The sequence below is a fragment of the Gnatocerus cornutus genome, chromosome 7, assembly GCF_029298725.1.
Source record: "Gnatocerus cornutus isolate USDA-ARS CGAHR chromosome 7, icGnaCorn1.1, whole genome shotgun sequence".
Classification (NCBI taxonomy): Eukaryota; Metazoa; Arthropoda; class Insecta; order Coleoptera; family Tenebrionidae; genus Gnatocerus; species Gnatocerus cornutus.
Genome location: NC_142239.1, coordinates 17,616,183 through 17,631,238, shown reverse-complemented (window position 1 = coordinate 17,631,238; position 15,056 = coordinate 17,616,183). Strand labels below are relative to the sequence as shown.

Sequence of the window (15,056 nt, the reverse complement as noted above, 5' to 3'; positions counted from 1 at the left end):
GAGTCAGGATGTTATATAATCGTACAGTAGTCTTAACTTTATTGGGCTTTACTGTTTATAAACATTTGTTGCGAAAACATTGTAAATTAGCACACATAATAAAGTCGCTACAGTTGTATAGAGAACGCTTCCAATCTCGATGAAGGTTCTGGAAGAAAAAATTCACTCGAAGAAAAACCACAAACTTGAAACTCTACCTTGAATTACATCTTCAATGGCTCCATTTTTAAAGTATTTCTTCAAATTTCTATCAAGATTGATACACAACGCCTTGACGTGTCTCTCGAAATTCAGAAAAACGATTCTTTGGTTTTTCATTCGCACTTCTGTGACGAGAGTCCCAATACTCTGAAAAATCAATTATTATCATTATGGTAATGTGATGATTGGTTTTACCTTGGCGACTGTTACATCCATGTGATCGACGCGTTTACCGTCGAAAATAATCAAAGAGTTCGGTTTTTCGCATTTCAGGATGATATTTCTGACGTAGTTAACTGCAGGAAACCGAATATTTGACTTCGGTGCAAACAAGTACACGTCAGGATTATGTAAGACTTGTTGGAATTTAATGCTAGGACGCGCTGATGAGTGCAGGAGGAACGTTAAATGAGTTGCGATGCCGATGAGGATCCCGTAGTCCAAGCTGAGGAAGAGACAGCTGAAGAGGGTGACCAGAAACGGGATCAGCTCCAATTCTAACACCCCAAATTTTAAAATTTGCCGTGGTAAATCAGAGAAACTTACTGTTGCTTCTCCACAACGTGACAAAACCGTTAAAATCAAACAGATAAAACATCGCACAGATTATAACAGCGGCCAGAGTGGACTTGGGAATGTAATAAAAAATTGAGGTCAAAAACGGCAAAGACACCAGAATAAAACTTCCGGTGAAGACTGCCGCCATGTTGCTCTTCGCTCCGGACGCGTTGTTAACAGCCGTGCGGGTAAAAGAACCCGTCACGGGCATCGACTGTACCAAAGAGCCCATTATGTTTGCCATTCCCAAAGCTACCATTTCTTGGCTACCATCCAGTGATTTTCCCTTATCTGAAACTCAAAATGAGATGAATAAAACGACGTGGTGAACATACAGAAGACTTTTCCTATGGCGACGGTTTCTAGGATTGCCACCACGGGGATAAACACTAAGGAAACCCCAAACTTCCCGAAGATGTTGAAATCGAAACTTGGTAACTCAAAGTGAGGGAATCCTCCATGGACACTCCCGGTGAGCTTCAGGTACTTGAGGTTTTTACTTTCGAGGTAATACGCGAGGAGGATTCCTGAAGTTACCACGATGGCGTTCTTGGCTACTGAAACGAAGAACACGAGGCGTTTGATGCAGGTGTTGCCGTCTTCAGAGAGGTTTCCAAGCTCCTAGAAACTACGTTGAAAATCGGTCAGAATGCTGTTTAACTCACTTTGAGAGCGAAGAGCACCAGCAGCGAAAGCGAGCTTAAGACAGTGTCCCACCTGCTGATTTCCCCGACGTTCTTACACACATCTTGCCACGACTGTAAGAAACCAACAGCTTGACCTGCGATTCCTAGGAAATTCTTGATTTGGGACGAGGCGATGGTGAGGGCTGCGGCTGAGGTGAATCCTGACATCACCGGATAAGAAAAGAAGTCGATGACGAAGCCTAAGTTTAGTAGCCCGAAAACGAGAATTATCATCCCTCCTACTAGTGACATGAAGATGCTGGCCGCGACTCCTAAGTCCCGGACGTACGATTGTATTAAAAGAGCCATGATGGAGGTGGAGCCCATGTTGATGGCCCTACAGCTGCCGAAAATCGCGTAGACAAATCCTCCCATGAAGCTGCTGTACAACCCGTACTGCAGCGGGAGTCCTGAAAATCCTACAGGAGACTGGAGAAACGTGGAGTTGACATACCTGCGATACCGGCGTACGCTATACACTGCGGTATTTCCGTTAACGCGACGGTAAATCCCGCCAAGAGATCGTGGAAGAGGAAATTTGTAGAGTACTCAGGGAGCCACTCCGTTATCGGAATTTTTCTTTTGATTGTGCTTTTCCAGTCGCATTTAACTGAGCCTTGAAGAAACGTTAGAGGAGATAAGTAACTCTCGGGTATTTACCTTCCAGTTTTGGATCGCTCATCTCCATCTTCTCCTTTTCACGGGACTAAACAGCACTAAATAATTTTGATGTTTCATCAGCGTCGTTATAAGTGTCTTCATTTTTTTGCGAGTTTAATGTGGAAATAGGAATATGATAGACCCTTATTGAGTTAATGGGAACATAATCAAGTGGCTCGAGCACTTTACAGATCTGCACTTCACCTAATTGTGTGTACACAATTGTTTTTATTAGCTCGCAATATCAGAGATAAGCCGTTGCATTGTATTATTCCATACATTAAAAAACTGACTCGCATTTCATACAATAAAGTCTTCAAAATTTGTTTTTTTTGGGATTCCTAGTTCCTCAGTTTGTTTAAACTTCGTATACAAACGGTTTTCGGATTCGGTGGTTTTTTTATTTCTTTTATTACTTATTGTTATTTTTTTTCATTTTTGGTTTGAGAGAATGCAAATTAATTTCATCGCCGAGCGTCTAGAAATCGAAGCATTATCATAGTGATTTCCGGAAATAAACATTGACTTTATTGTACTTGTACAATAAAGTATTATTTATGTTACTAGTGGGGTAAAGGCATTATTATAATTACGATGAGTTACTTGTAAGAAAACGAGTATTATAAGGTCACTATCCCACGTGTGACATACAACGTTTTATCTACGACTATCTATTAAATTAGTCTCCTACTTTTTTAATTCAAAAAATCAAAGTATGTACATAATAAGGTATAAATGACCATGGTTTACTTGTAAACCATCTTTCGAATTGCAAATTTTACAAGATTGTGACAATTTAAGAAAGCTATTCACTATTAAAACAAAAATGAATATTAATATTATAACACTAGTTATATAATAAACGTTTTGTTTTATAACTCAAAACCAATGGTTAATGATCATTTTATTAGGAATATAAGTCGTTGATAAAAATCTTTAGCTGCCGCAAATTCCAAATTTTGAGATAAACAACAAAAAACAGAACGAAGTATGGATTTAACATCTTTAATAAAAGTAAATGCATTAATTAATTATTGCATGTATTGGTTATGAAGGTACTTTTTTACCAAACTGTTGACGGTTGGTGATAAAAGTTTGTACGCACCACGTCAGTAAAGTGTCTTTATCGAATCTCAGACGCGTTCGATAAAGATTCACTTTACTGACTTATTGTTAATACATAAATAACTATTATGTTCAATTGTATAATAATAAATCTATGTTTGACGGTATCGTTTAGCGTCCATAAAGTGGCTCTTTATGTCAAATAATTATAATTAAATTAATGTCAAATGCAATTTCACCTCCTGTATGCGTCGCAAGTTTCTTCATGCACATTCTGGACTTGGTAAGAAGAAGAGATTCTTTAGTTTTCGATGCCATTTCAGCTATTTCTTTCATTTTATGCACGGTTTAGGTTTTCTTTACTTACATTTCACATGTGAACAAAATTGTTTTTACTACAATCGAAAATAAAGCCTTGTATGTAATTCGTACATAATTAGACTGTGTAGACCCGTCTTATTTAAACTATAGGGCTCGTCAACAAAAACCTAATATACAGGGTGTTCAAAAAATGGCGGACCAACTATTCACTACGTGAATCTTCAGATAATAACTAGTAGCTAAATTAAGTTTTTTCAATAATTGAGTGCTTCGTTGGAAATCTACAGCCACTTAGAGGGGCGCTAATTATGGCACAAATTTTTCCTTATAATGAACTCAAGGTTTACAAAATTCAACTAGAGTTCATGTTTTGATTGACATTTACATACTTACAGTCTTTAAATGCCTTAAATGTTGATGCAAAACGTTATTTTGCACTTTTAAAATCAAGCTCAAAAGCGCAAAATTAATCTGGCAACATTTCACTTCAAGAATTCAGTAATTAATTGTTGCCTAATGCCTGACAATGACCATTTTTTTAGAAAAGTCAAACATTTTTTAGGTGTCACAAACTAGAGGAGTTTATTTCTCTATTGATGTATAATTTTGCTGAATATACCGACACATGAAGGAAACAGTCGAGAAGCAGTAAGGGGCAGTAAGGCTTGTGAATTTCCTAACTGGCAAATTCCCTCCAAGAATACTTTTCAACGAGTTTATCAACAGGTACGTGAAACGGGCTGATTGGAACCAAATTTATCAGGATCATGGAGGACCCAAGACTATTCGCACACCAAGAAGAGAACAAATGGTTCCTGATCTACTTTGTGACTTTTACTGGTCAGGTGTTATCAAAATTAATTGCAAACCATAGTAACCAATTACATGATTTATTAATAATTGTAACTACCAAAGCGTTGCTCTGGTCTCAAAATTATACCTACTCCTAATAACTACCGAAAAAATTGAACACTGTTGCCGTTTTTCGCAATATTTAAAGTTATTTTGCTCCCGTACAAAGCTTCAAATAAAAATTTTAAACAGCATTTCCAATTCACAGCGTCTTAGAGTTTGACGTTCTTATCAGTTGGTCCGCTATTTTTTGAACACCCTGTATGTACAATATTAATAAGACAAATATTTAAATTTTTTGCAATTTATAAAATGTCAACACAATCATAATTTGCTAAAAGAAAATTCAGGGAGTTTTCGCAATATTATAAGCCTCCTCGCTGTAAAAATAATGCTCCAAAGACGAATCGACGTGCAGACAGATTTTAACAATGGACGGCTTGAAATCCAGAAGAAAAACCGTGTAATTCCCCAGTTTCAATTCCTGGATCAGTGTGACCAACGTCTACAAAATAAAACCGGGGAGCTACGGACTTAGATTATTTCAATAATTACCTTTGCGACTGTAATATCCATACTCCGAATATTCCTTCCATTGATAATAACAGTGACATTTTGTCCCTTACGTTGCAACACTGTGTCCCTCAAAAATTCCGCCGCGGGGAAGTACAGAGTGTCATTTGGTGTGATCCTGAAGATATCATTCCCGAGCTCGTCCTTCTCTTCTAAGATGTTAAGTTTGGGACGAGCAGCACCATAGAGGATAAAAGTCACATTTATTAGAGCCCCAAGGAGGATACCGTAATCGAATCCAACGAAAATCCCGACGAAGAACGAGGTGAAGAAGGGAATAAAATCTAACTCTGCAAAAAAACTGATTTGGTGTTAAGTTTTTTGCCGATTTTCTTTACTCTTGGTCCTCCACATCAGAAGAGGAGTTCGATAGTCGAAAAGGAAGATCAAAGCGCCTAGTAAGATGGCCGCGAGAGTGGCTCTTGGCACGTAGTAGAACGACGGGGTGAGGAAAGCTATCGCCAAGAGTAAAATTAAAGAAGTGAAGACTCCTGCTAATGTGGTTCTAACACCAGATGCGTGGTTCACGGAGCTTCTGGAGAAAGATCCTGTCACTGGCATGGACCCCACGAAAGCACCCATGAAATTACAAAGACCTAAAGCTAACATTTCTTGGGTTCCATCCAACTTCTGCGCTTTATCTGGAAACTTAACTTTAGATTTAGTCGCGCTTCTGGTAACTGACCGAAAATCTTCGATATTGTGAGAGCCTCCAGAATTGAGATCAAAGGAATAAACGCTAGAGAGATCCCGAAGACTTTGAGAGAGTCCTGGAAATTACTGAAGTCTGGAGGCTGTAGTGTCGGAAAACCAGCCGCGATGTTGCCTATGATTCTAAAAGGAGGAGCTTCTCGAAAGTAGTACGACAAAGAAGTACCAATGATGAGAGTCAGAGCGCTCCGGGCTATCGACACGATAAACAAGACCTTCCTGAAGAAGTTCCTTCGTTTGGAGACGTGAGGGTCCGATTTCAACCCTCCGAGACCTCCGAGTGACTACCGAAGAATTTACCACTTCAAGAACGACGTTTTGGAATACATACCCTCAATAATATCAAAAACACCAAGGAGGTGCCCCCTAGAATCAAATCCCAGAGTCTAGCCTCATGGGCGTGCTCAATCAAAGTCGTCCAACAATTCAAGAACGTGTCAGTTCTTCCAGAAATTCCAAGAATGGCAATGATTTGCCCCATTCCGATCGCTATGCAGCCCCCACAGATAAAACCGGCGGTGACGGGCTGCGAGAAGAAGTTAATGATGAAACCTACAACTTCTTTTTAGTTTTACTTTTATTCAGAGGACGCGTACCCAAATTTAAGATTCCAAGGACCAGAATGATGGCCCCTGAAAGGAAAGTTAACAATACCACAGCTGGAGGACCTGCAGCTGCAACTATCGGTTGTACCATCAGCGAGAGGAGCGACGAAGGACCAATATTGAGGTCTTTACATCCTCCGAAGACCGCATAAACGAAACCGTCTAGTAAACCGGAATACAAACCGTACTCTGGTGGTAAACCTGCGAAAACCAGTTAGCGCGAGGAAAAGAAGGTGTTCAATTACCTGCTATTGTAGCATAAGCGATTCCTTGGGGAATTTCAGTCACGCCCACTGTTAAACCAGCTAGGAGGTCCTGAAGGAAAGTTGAAAGGGTGTAGTAAGGTAACCACGAGGTGATTGGAAGCCTCTTTTTTAAAAACTTGTAACTTAGTCTCATCGTGTTTAAATCTAGACTGATTATCATAATGGCGCAATTAACTTTTATTGCGCAGATTAGGAACAAGGGGACGAGGAATTGAAACTCGCATTTCTTAAGATTTATTTACATTAGTTACAACTGGGAACTTTCCACGTTCGCTGCCTCAGGATCTCTGAGAAGACTCTTGTAGTAGTCATCGCTCACGAAGTGGTCACTGAGCTTCTTATCCACGCCCACGCAAATGTTAATAAGAGATCCTTTGAAGTTGAGGAAGTACACCTTGTGTTTCTTTAGCAAGAGTTCGTTTGTGAGCACAGAAATACTCTAAAAATTAATATGAGATTTGGTTTTATACCTCTTTGATTTAACCTTAGCCACTGTTATATCCATGCTCCGGATGTACTTCCCGTTTATCATGACAGTCACGTCAATCCCTTCGATTTCCAGAACAGTATCCCTCAGGAACTCCGCCGCCGGGAAGTAGAGCGTGTCCTTCGGTGTAATCACATAAACCTCGCTCTGATCATTCAAAATCTTCTCTTTTTCTATGTCAAATTTGGGACGCGCGCTTGCGTAGAGCACGAAGAGCAAATTAACGGCTGCTCCTATCAAAATCCCGTAGTCCACCCCCAGGAAAAGACAGCACAAGAACGTGGTCAAAAACGGGATCAAATCGAGCTCTAAAAACTCCAATTTGGTTTTTTTTCCAACGGGGAGTTAATCTTACTCTTGGTCTTCCACAACAAGACGAAGGCCTCAAAATCAAACAAGTAGAACATGGCACAGATGATAATCGACGCCAGCGTCGCCTTCGGCACGTAATAAAACGTCGGCGTGAGAAACGCGATGGCTAAGAGGAGCAACAGGGAGGTGAAGACACCTGCGAGAGTCGTGCGGACTCCTGACGCATTATTAACGGCGCTTCTGGTGAAAGAACCGGTCACTGGCATGGATCCGACGAAGGAGCCCACGATGTTGCAGAGGCCCAGAGCTAACATTTCTTGGGTCGCATCCAACTGGCGGCCTTTATCTAAAAACGAGTTTTTAGTGGCAAGAATTGGAGCTGGGGGACTTACAGAAGGCCTTTGCTATGGTCACGGCTTCCAGAATCGACAACAGCGGGATAAAAACGAAGGAAATTCCGTACCCTTTCGCCATATCTCCGAAACTGTAGTCGGTACCGTTAACGACAGTACTAAACGGAGGCGGTTTGAACGGAGGAAACCCTCCCGTCACGTTACCGGTGATTTTAAACGGTGCTTGGTCGTGCAAATAGTACGAAATTATCGTACCGATGACTAGGACGAGGGCGTTTCTTGCTAGAGATAGAAGGAAGATTATTTTCCCGAGGAAGTTGCGCCGGTTGGACCACTCAGGGCGGCTTTGAAGGCTGCCGAAGACACGGACTTCCTGACAAAAAAAATAATTTTACTGTGATGCTGAGGGACTTACTCGAAGAGCTATCAGGACGACGATTGAGGTCACTCCCAGAATAGTGTCCCATTGTCTGATCTGGGAGATGTTGTTAACCACCGATTTCCAACTGTCTAAGAAGTTGTCGGTTTTCCCGGGGATTCCGAAGAGGCTTTTAAGTTGGCCGGAGGCGATTTGTAAGGAGCCGCCGCACATGAAGCCGGCGATGATGGGGTAAGAAAAAAATTGGATTACGAAGCCTAGAAAACGGTTTTGGAGTTATTTCCATTTCGTACGTGCTAAGAATAATGATGACACCATTAAAAAAAACCTCAATTCTTCTTTTAAAATAACTTTAACATTAATATTACCAGGAAACCGTGAAACTATTCACCTTGACTTTTATCGCCTCATTAGCTCATTACTAATACGAAACTTTCTTACCTAAATGCATGACACCCAACAAGAAAATGATAATCCCGGAGAGAAATGTCATCAAAACGGACGCATCCGGCCCCATTTTTGTAACATGCGGTTGTAACATCAAAGACAGGATCGATGTGGGCCCAATATTCAGATCTTTGCACCCTCCAAAAATCGCGTAGATGAACCCATCGATGAGTCCAGAGTACAGTCCGTACTCGGGGGGTAAACCTACAATTTTCTTTGTAAAACCGTCTCGTGTGTCTTTATGTTTACCAGCAACGATCGCGTAGGCTATCCCTTGAGGGATTTCTGTCATCCCCACAGTGATCCCAGCCAGGAGATCCTGAAGGAATAACGAGAGGGTGTAGTGTGGGAACCACGCGAAGATCGGGACGCGTTTTTTGAGGAGACTCTTGTAGTCCATTTTAGAACGGTTTGTTATCACTGGAATAGAGTTTAGAGGTGATTCAGTGTGGATATTTTTACCTGTCATCGTTGAGTATCACCAGACAGAGATTAACGTGTCTTTTATTTTACATGTTATCACGATGGTGCGTTGCACCTTCGAATGGTTTAAAGTGTTGTAAAGTAATTCCGTGGTTTATGGTCGCGGATTACACACTGAATGTTAAACCGGTACGGTTTCCACTACCACTGAATAAAAGAACTGAATTATAATAACACGGTTTTATTCAAAACAAGTCCGAGCTTGGACACGTCACACACATAATTAGCCTAAACCTAATATTCAGACATCCTTGTCCGTCAAATCTGTGGAGATTAAAACAATCAGTTGGAAAAACATTCTAGTGGATTACCTTGGATAATCTCCTCGAGTTCGCCGGTTTTAAAGTACGCGTGAATGGAATTATCTAATCCCAGACAAACCGCGGTAATTGATGGCTTGAAGCGCCAGAAGATGTGGCGAGTTCCTCGCTTTTCCAGCTCTTGGGAAAGAGTCACCACGCTCTAAAACAAAGCTCAAGCAATGGGAAAATGTAAAAAGACAGTGCGAAATTTGGACCACAAGTTGAACGCCCTACCTTTGCAACAGTTATATCAATCGTCCGAAGACACTCCCCATCAATGACGACAATGTCACACTCCACTTCCTTCAAAATCCGGTCGCGCATGTTGTCCGCTGCAGGATAATGCAAATTATCCACCGGTCGCACAACACATACACTGCTCTGGTATTTAGACACCTGTAAATGCTCAATGATGATCTTCGGACGCGCTGAAGAGTACAACACAAAGAAGAGGTTGATCACAAGTCCGATGAGAATCCCATACTCTAGACTAATAGTAAGACAGCAGATTAAAGTGGCCAGAAAAGGAATAAGATCGAGCTCTGGAACAACACGTTAGAGGTGTTAACCCTGCGTGGTTTTCATACTCTTGTTCTTCCAAAGAGCGACAAAGGCGTGGTACTCGAAGAGGTAGAGCATAGCACTGATGATGACAGCAGCCATGGTAGCTTTCGGCACGTAGTAAATCACAGGGGCGAGGAAAGCGATGGCTATAAGAGTAACCAGAGTGGTGAAGATTCCACCGAGAGGTGTTTTAACACCAGAGGCGTTGTTGATGGCCGTGCGCGAAAAACTACCAGTTACTGGCATGGAACCCAAGAAAGAACTCAACAAGTTTGTGAGTCCGATCGCTAGAATCTCCTGAGTGGCATCGACAGACTTCCCATTAGCTGTAAAGACGCGCTTAACTAAGCTCACTTCTGCATTTTACTCACCGAAAGACTTGGCGATGGATACCGTTTCCAAGATGGCGATTAACGGGATGAACAGAATGGAAGCACCCAACCCTGACAAAATCTCAGTAAACTCAAAGACTGTATCATCTTTCGTGGAGGAAAATTCCGGGACTTGGAAAGAAGGAAACCCTCCATGGACCTCCCCAGTGACCACGAAAGGCGGCTCGTTTCGAAAAGCGTAAGCTAAACCTACACCCACGAAGATTATAATAGCGTTGCGCGTCAAAGAAATGAAGAAGACGATGATCCGCACCACGTTCCGAGTCGTAGAGTAATCTGAGTTGTATCTTAGCGATCCAAACCTTTTAATTTCCTAAGAGAGTGTGTTGACGTGCAGATATCAAAAACTCACTCTGAAGAAGCTTAGGAGGAGGAGCGAAACGAAGGCTAAGACAGTGTCCCAGAGTTGGACGTCATGGAGTCGTTCGAAGAGTTCTTGCCAGGCTTTGATGAAGGTTTCGGATTTTCCGTTGGTGATGCCGAAGAAGTGGTTTAGTTGGAGGGAGGCGATCTCCAAGGAAGCCGCGCAGGTGAAGCCGGCGACGACGGGGAAGGAGAAGAATTCTATGATGAAGCCTGGGAAACAATACTTTTTATTTCTTTCAAAATTGTCTTTCTGTAGATTCCTGAAAACGAGAAATTAGAATTGTATTGTGGGGCTTATTTTGTTTTTTTAAATTTTGCGCGTAAATTTAGTGTCATTCAATCTCTCACTGTACGAACTATAACAACTTAAATTATTATTATTATTATTGGTTTAGAAAATTAATGTTATATTCAATTTTTTTCTATTTTTGCTGTAGGGGCGGCACTGCATTATCTTTCCGATAATAATAAACGAAAACAAAAAAGAGTCACCTTATGGGAGTTGATGAGAAAAAACGTACAAAACAAAAGGAGTCTAGCTTTGGATTTGCGGCGCAACTGTTTCAATGGTTGTTGTTTATTAGATGGAAAATATGCAAACAAAAGAGATAAAATGTAGTCATTTTAATTTATATGGCGACAAATAATTATTCTCTCTAGTTTTTATAACCATATTTTCTTACCTAAATTCAATAGTCCCAACATAAATACAATCATCCCCGAGATAAAGCACAAAAGGGGTGTAACTCCAGCCCCAAACTTCGCCACATGCGGTTGCAGTAAAATCGCCGAGATGCTAGTTGGTCCAACATTAATGTCTTTGCAGCTTCCGAAGACCGCGTAGACGACACCACCCAATATACAAGAATAAAGACCATATTCAGGTGGTAAACCTAAAACAAATTCGTCATCATTATCTAAAGATAAATATCTCGTTGACATCGAAAAAACGAAAATTTTTTCTTTCTTTTTCACTTACTTGCCACACCCGCAAATGCTATAGCTTGAGGAATCTCCGTGAGACTTATAGTGAACCCCGCAAGAAGATCTCTTAGAAATGTTGATAGTTTGTATTTGGGCAACCATTGCGTGATTGGCACTCTTTTTTTCACCAACGCCTTGTCAAGTTTGAAGAAATTTTTGGCTGCAAAGACACTGGTGCTACTTCCACAATTTTTTTTTACTTACCTGAGCTAAGAACAGAGTTATGTTGTAGTACCATCGTGGAGAGTCTTATCATGACCCCGATTGTCCCTTATATTGCACTGATAATCTACTCATGATAAATAAAAATTATGCATTGTTCTTTGAAGCCTGAAACCAGTCGTCAATTAGTTATCAGATAACAGTTGGAACTAGTTTGATTTTTCCGCCCTCCACAGCTTCAAAAAAGAAGTACTCGTCTCTTCACGTACCATAGAGTACCATCAGTCGCAATATGATCGTGTATTTCGGTACCACCTCAAGAGGGTACCTTGTGACATCTTTCTTTTTATTAAATTTCAGATAACAATTTTCTTGCAAAAAAAAGAGTCACGACATCTTTTCATTTTTTCCGAAAATTCTCTTCCACTTCGAATTCTAACGAACACCGCTTTCTACTTTGTCCACTCGAGTTCTCAGTCTAGATAACTGTTTCTCGATAAGATCGCGCCATCAAGTCCACGAATCAAACAACCAACTCCTTCTATAAAACATTTTATTTTTTTTACATTTCATTGAATTATCGTATTCTCCGAAGGCCCTCCAACCACCTCCTCAATGTCTTCCTCCGTGAAATATTTTCCAAGATTCTTATCAACCTTGGTACAAACTTCAACGACTTCCGGATCGAAATTGAAGAACGCAATGGTTTGGCCCCTCTCCGTCAACTCATTGGCGAACACCGCCATGCTCTGCAACCAGAATTGAAGAGCCATCAACAGTACCATGGTCTTACCTTCGCGACAGTTACGTCCATGTTCCGCACAAACTTCCCATCGACCACGACCACGCTGTCAACGTCGTACTCTAATACTGTGTCTCTTAGGTACTTAGCCGCGGGGAAATAAAGAGTGTCTTTTGGCCTGATAACAAAAACCGCCCCATGGTGGTTGGTATCTTTTTCTTTGATTATATCGAACTTCGGTCTTGCGCTCGCGTAAAGAACGAAGAGCAAGTTAACACCGATTCCGATCAAAATCCCGTACTCTAAACTGATGAAGAGACAACAGAGGAGCGTGGTCAAAAACGGTACCATATCGAGTTCTAAAACCAGAAGTTAGATTTTTGTCTTTGAGACAACTTCTTACTTTTGGATCTCCATATCAGAACGAAGGCCTCAAAATCGAAGAGGTAAAACATCGCACAGATTACCACAGAGGCGAGAGTCGCCTTCGGTACGTAATAAAACGTCGGAGTAAGAAAAGCAATAGCCAGCAGAACAAGGAAGGACGTGAAGATGCCAGCGAGTGGTGTTTTAACACCTGAGGCGTTATTAACCGCCGTTCTGGTAAAAGAACCGGTGATGGGCATCGAGCGGACGAAGGAGCCCATGATGTTGCACAAACCCAGCGCTAACATCTCCTGGGTAGCGTCCAGGGGCTTTCCTTTCGCTGAAGAAAAAATTCAGGATTATTGTTTTATAATGGTGGCGTCTTACAGAAGGCTTTCCCGATGGAAATTGCCTCCAGGATTGAAACCAAAGGGATGAAGGCGATGGAGGGACCGTAATTCTGCGCAATGTCCCCAAAGTTGTACTCGGTACCATTGTGGTTAATACTGAACGGAGGAGCATCGAATGGGGGAAAACCCGCTTTCACATTACCTAAAACCAAGAGGACAATTAAACCACCCCTAAATTGCACCCCCAAATTACCGGTAATTTTGAAGGGATTGTTGTCACGGAGATAATAAGAAATTGTGGTACCAATGATAACCACGAGGGCGTTCCTCGCTAAGGATAACATAAAAATGAAGATCCCGAAGATGTTTCTGTTGCGGGACCATTCCGGCCGGCGCTGGAGCGTTCCCCATCGTCGAATCTCCTGGAAAATTCGAGTTTGATTTGATCAAAAATTCCGGGAACTGACCTTCAAAGCGAACAAAAAAATTATGGATAGGAGTCCTAAAACGGAGTCCCAGAGTCTAACTTGGTCTAAATGGCTAAATACTGCTTCCCACGCCGGCAGGAACGAATCGGCTTGTCCAGAAATTCCCAGCAGACTTTTGATTTGGGTGGAGGCAATCTGGAGGGACGCTGCGCAGGTGAAACCCGCGATGATGGGGTAGGAGAAAAATTCCACCACGAAACCTAAAGAAGGAATTTTAAATTGAATTCTGTTTTGTATGTTTTTGGAATCCGTTGGTAACAGTGCTTAGTTATGTCACTTTGACAGGTTAAAAATGAATTGATGACAGTCCTTGAAATGTCAATTAGCAAGGCTACCAACCGATTTTAAATTCCAAAGTCTCATTTAAAGAAGGCGACGTGTAATCAAAAATTATTTCGCGTATCTAAAATGCCGATAATTTTGGCCCCCACAATTTACAATAGATTGCGATTGTATTGTATGGTAAATAAAACTTGCAATTTCTTTATTTTTCCTCATAAGATAAGCCGCAAGACGATTTTATCGAGCTTTTATTGGTTCAAGCACTTAATTTCAGTAATTATCAGTGATAAGCTCGTCAGGTACACAGATAGCACTTACCTAAATTCAGCATCCCCAACACGAAAATAATAATTCCGGCAAAAAAAGTCATAATAACAGCCATATCTGGTCCCATTTTCGAAACGTGCTCTTGAAGCATCAAAGCCATGATCGACGTTGGACCGATATTAATATCTTTACAACTCCCAAAAATCGCGTAAACGAAACCACCCATGAACCCACAATATAGTCCATATTCCGGAGTTAAACCTGAAAAAAAAAATGAGAAAAAGTACGAAATAAAAGTGTCGTACCTGCAATCCCCGCAAATGCTATCCCCTGAGGAATCTCAGTCAATCCCACTGTAAACCCCGCTAAAATATCTTGCAAGAGGGTGGCAACAGTGTATTTCGGTAACCAATTGGTTATCGGAAAATGTCTTTTAACGAACTGTTTCCGATTAAATCGGAATTTCAACCAGTCTGAAACTGGAAAGAATAATCAGTAAAGACCCAGAAAAGGGAATTACAAAATTGGCTGCTTCAATTTCCATGCTACTTACAACTTTTTTGTGTGGTTGGTACGACAGAATCGGTCTTTTTCTAAAACTTTGAATTTCTAAAACTTTGCAAAGGATTATTAAGTGGCCGAGCAGCTGGCAACTTAATTTATTTACAAGGATTTGTGAGTTTAGTTGCATACCTCTTCGGTTTTGTGATGAGTTGTCACGAGGTTGCTCCATTTTTATCACTGATGAAAGTTTGTCGCAAAGTCGAGGTTCGGCTGGTTTTATACACTCTTCTTATCTGAAGATCGCTGGATTTAGGACTTCCCAGTTATC

At 41.2% G+C, this 15,056-nt stretch overlaps 5 protein-coding genes across 5 annotated transcripts; all 5 read right to left on the bottom strand.

Moving 5' to 3' along the window:
• Positions 1-49: 49 nt before the first annotated feature.
• Positions 50-2,133, bottom strand: LOC148171906 (sodium-independent sulfate anion transporter-like). The gene is made up of 8 exons (XM_088042377.1): positions 2,106-2,133; positions 1,900-2,061; positions 1,425-1,855; positions 1,095-1,380; positions 748-1,050; positions 397-698; positions 198-348; positions 50-148 (listed from the first exon to the last, which is right to left on the bottom strand). Exons 1-8 carry the CDS (start codon positions 2,131-2,133, stop codon positions 108-110), a joined length of 1,704 nt encoding a protein of 567 aa, XP_087898503.1. The 3' UTR covers positions 50-107.
• A 1,432-nt stretch (positions 2,134-3,565) lies between these two features.
• LOC148171905 (sodium-independent sulfate anion transporter-like) lies at positions 3,566-6,722 on the bottom strand. Its single transcript, XM_088042376.1, has 10 exons — positions 6,674-6,722; positions 6,478-6,642; positions 6,224-6,433; positions 5,959-6,179; positions 5,602-5,911; positions 5,255-5,557; positions 4,899-5,206; positions 4,705-4,848; positions 4,436-4,444; positions 3,566-3,658 (listed from the first exon to the last, which is right to left on the bottom strand). Exons 1-10 carry the CDS (start codon positions 6,720-6,722, stop codon positions 3,566-3,568), a joined length of 1,812 nt encoding a protein of 603 aa, XP_087898502.1.
• On the bottom strand, positions 6,720-9,121 carry LOC148171904 (sodium-independent sulfate anion transporter-like). Its single transcript, XM_088041615.1, has 8 exons — positions 8,939-9,121; positions 8,726-8,896; positions 8,471-8,680; positions 8,066-8,286; positions 7,690-8,023; positions 7,341-7,643; positions 6,983-7,293; positions 6,720-6,937 (listed from the first exon to the last, which is right to left on the bottom strand). The coding sequence occupies exons 1-8, from the start codon at positions 8,943-8,945 to the stop codon at positions 6,746-6,748; spliced, it is 1,749 nt and encodes a 582-aa protein (XP_087897741.1). The 5' UTR covers positions 8,946-9,121; the 3' UTR covers positions 6,720-6,745.
• Positions 9,122-9,124: 3 nt separating this feature from the next.
• LOC148171903 (sodium-independent sulfate anion transporter-like) lies at positions 9,125-11,929 on the bottom strand. Its single transcript, XM_088041616.1, has 9 exons — positions 11,772-11,929; positions 11,563-11,727; positions 11,267-11,476; positions 10,570-10,793; positions 10,197-10,530; positions 9,849-10,151; positions 9,496-9,803; positions 9,271-9,421; positions 9,125-9,223 (listed from the first exon to the last, which is right to left on the bottom strand). Exons 1-9 carry the CDS (start codon positions 11,821-11,823, stop codon positions 9,201-9,203), a joined length of 1,770 nt encoding a protein of 589 aa, XP_087897742.1. The 5' UTR covers positions 11,824-11,929; the 3' UTR covers positions 9,125-9,200.
• Positions 11,930-12,265: 336 nt separating this feature from the next.
• On the bottom strand, positions 12,266-15,052 carry LOC148171902 (sodium-independent sulfate anion transporter-like). The gene is made up of 9 exons (XM_088042506.1): positions 14,918-15,052; positions 14,530-14,703; positions 14,276-14,485; positions 13,655-13,875; positions 13,441-13,609; positions 13,225-13,389; positions 12,875-13,177; positions 12,523-12,830; positions 12,266-12,478 (listed from the first exon to the last, which is right to left on the bottom strand). The coding sequence occupies exons 1-9, from the start codon at positions 14,955-14,957 to the stop codon at positions 12,299-12,301; spliced, it is 1,770 nt and encodes a 589-aa protein (XP_087898632.1). The 5' UTR covers positions 14,958-15,052; the 3' UTR covers positions 12,266-12,298.
• Positions 15,053-15,056: the final 4 nt, after the last annotated feature.

Coding starts and splice junctions, on each gene's coding strand:
- LOC148171906 (XM_088042377.1), bottom strand. CDS start 2,133: ATGGAGATGAGCGATCCAAAACTGGAAG. Junction 1,381..1,424: donor TGGTGCTCTTCGCTCTCAAA/GTGAGTTAAACA, acceptor CGTAGTTTCTAG/GAGCTTGGAAACCTCTCTGA. Junction 699..747: donor CACGTTGTGGAGAAGCAACA/GTAAGTTTCTCT, acceptor TTGGGGTGTTAG/AATTGGAGCTGATCCCGTTT.
- LOC148171905 (XM_088042376.1), bottom strand. CDS start 6,722: ATGCGAGTTTCAATTCCTCGTCCCCTTGTTCCTAATCTGCGCAATAAA. Junction 6,643..6,673: donor TCCTAATCTGCGCAATAAAA/GTTAATTGCGCC, acceptor TAATCAGTCTAG/ATTTAAACACGATGAGACTA. Junction 5,558..5,601: donor CACAATATCGAAGATTTTCG/GTCAGTTACCAG, acceptor TTAAGTTTCCAG/ATAAAGCGCAGAAGTTGGAT.
- LOC148171904 (XM_088041615.1), bottom strand. Junction 7,644..7,689: donor GACCATAGCAAAGGCCTTCT/GTAAGTCCCCCA, acceptor ACTCGTTTTTAG/ATAAAGGCCGCCAGTTGGAT. Junction 6,938..6,982: donor TGGATATAACAGTGGCTAAG/GTTAAATCAAAG, acceptor ATTAATTTTTAG/AGTATTTCTGTGCTCACAAA.
- LOC148171903 (XM_088041616.1), bottom strand. CDS start 11,823: ATGATAAGACTCTCCACGATGGTACTACAACATAACTCTGTTCTTAGC. Junction 10,152..10,196: donor ATCCATCGCCAAGTCTTTCG/GTGAGTAAAATG, acceptor GCGTCTTTACAG/CTAATGGGAAGTCTGTCGAT. Junction 9,224..9,270: donor ACTCGAGGAGATTATCCAAG/GTAATCCACTAG, acceptor TAATCTCCACAG/ATTTGACGGACAAGGATGTC.
- LOC148171902 (XM_088042506.1), bottom strand. CDS start 14,957: ATGGAGCAACCTCGTGACAACTCATCACAAAACCGAAGAG. Junction 13,610..13,654: donor TTTTTTTGTTCGCTTTGAAG/GTCAGTTCCCGG, acceptor CGAATTTTCCAG/GAGATTCGACGATGGGGAAC. Junction 12,831..12,874: donor TCTGATATGGAGATCCAAAA/GTAAGAAGTTGT, acceptor TTCTGGTTTTAG/AACTCGATATGGTACCGTTT.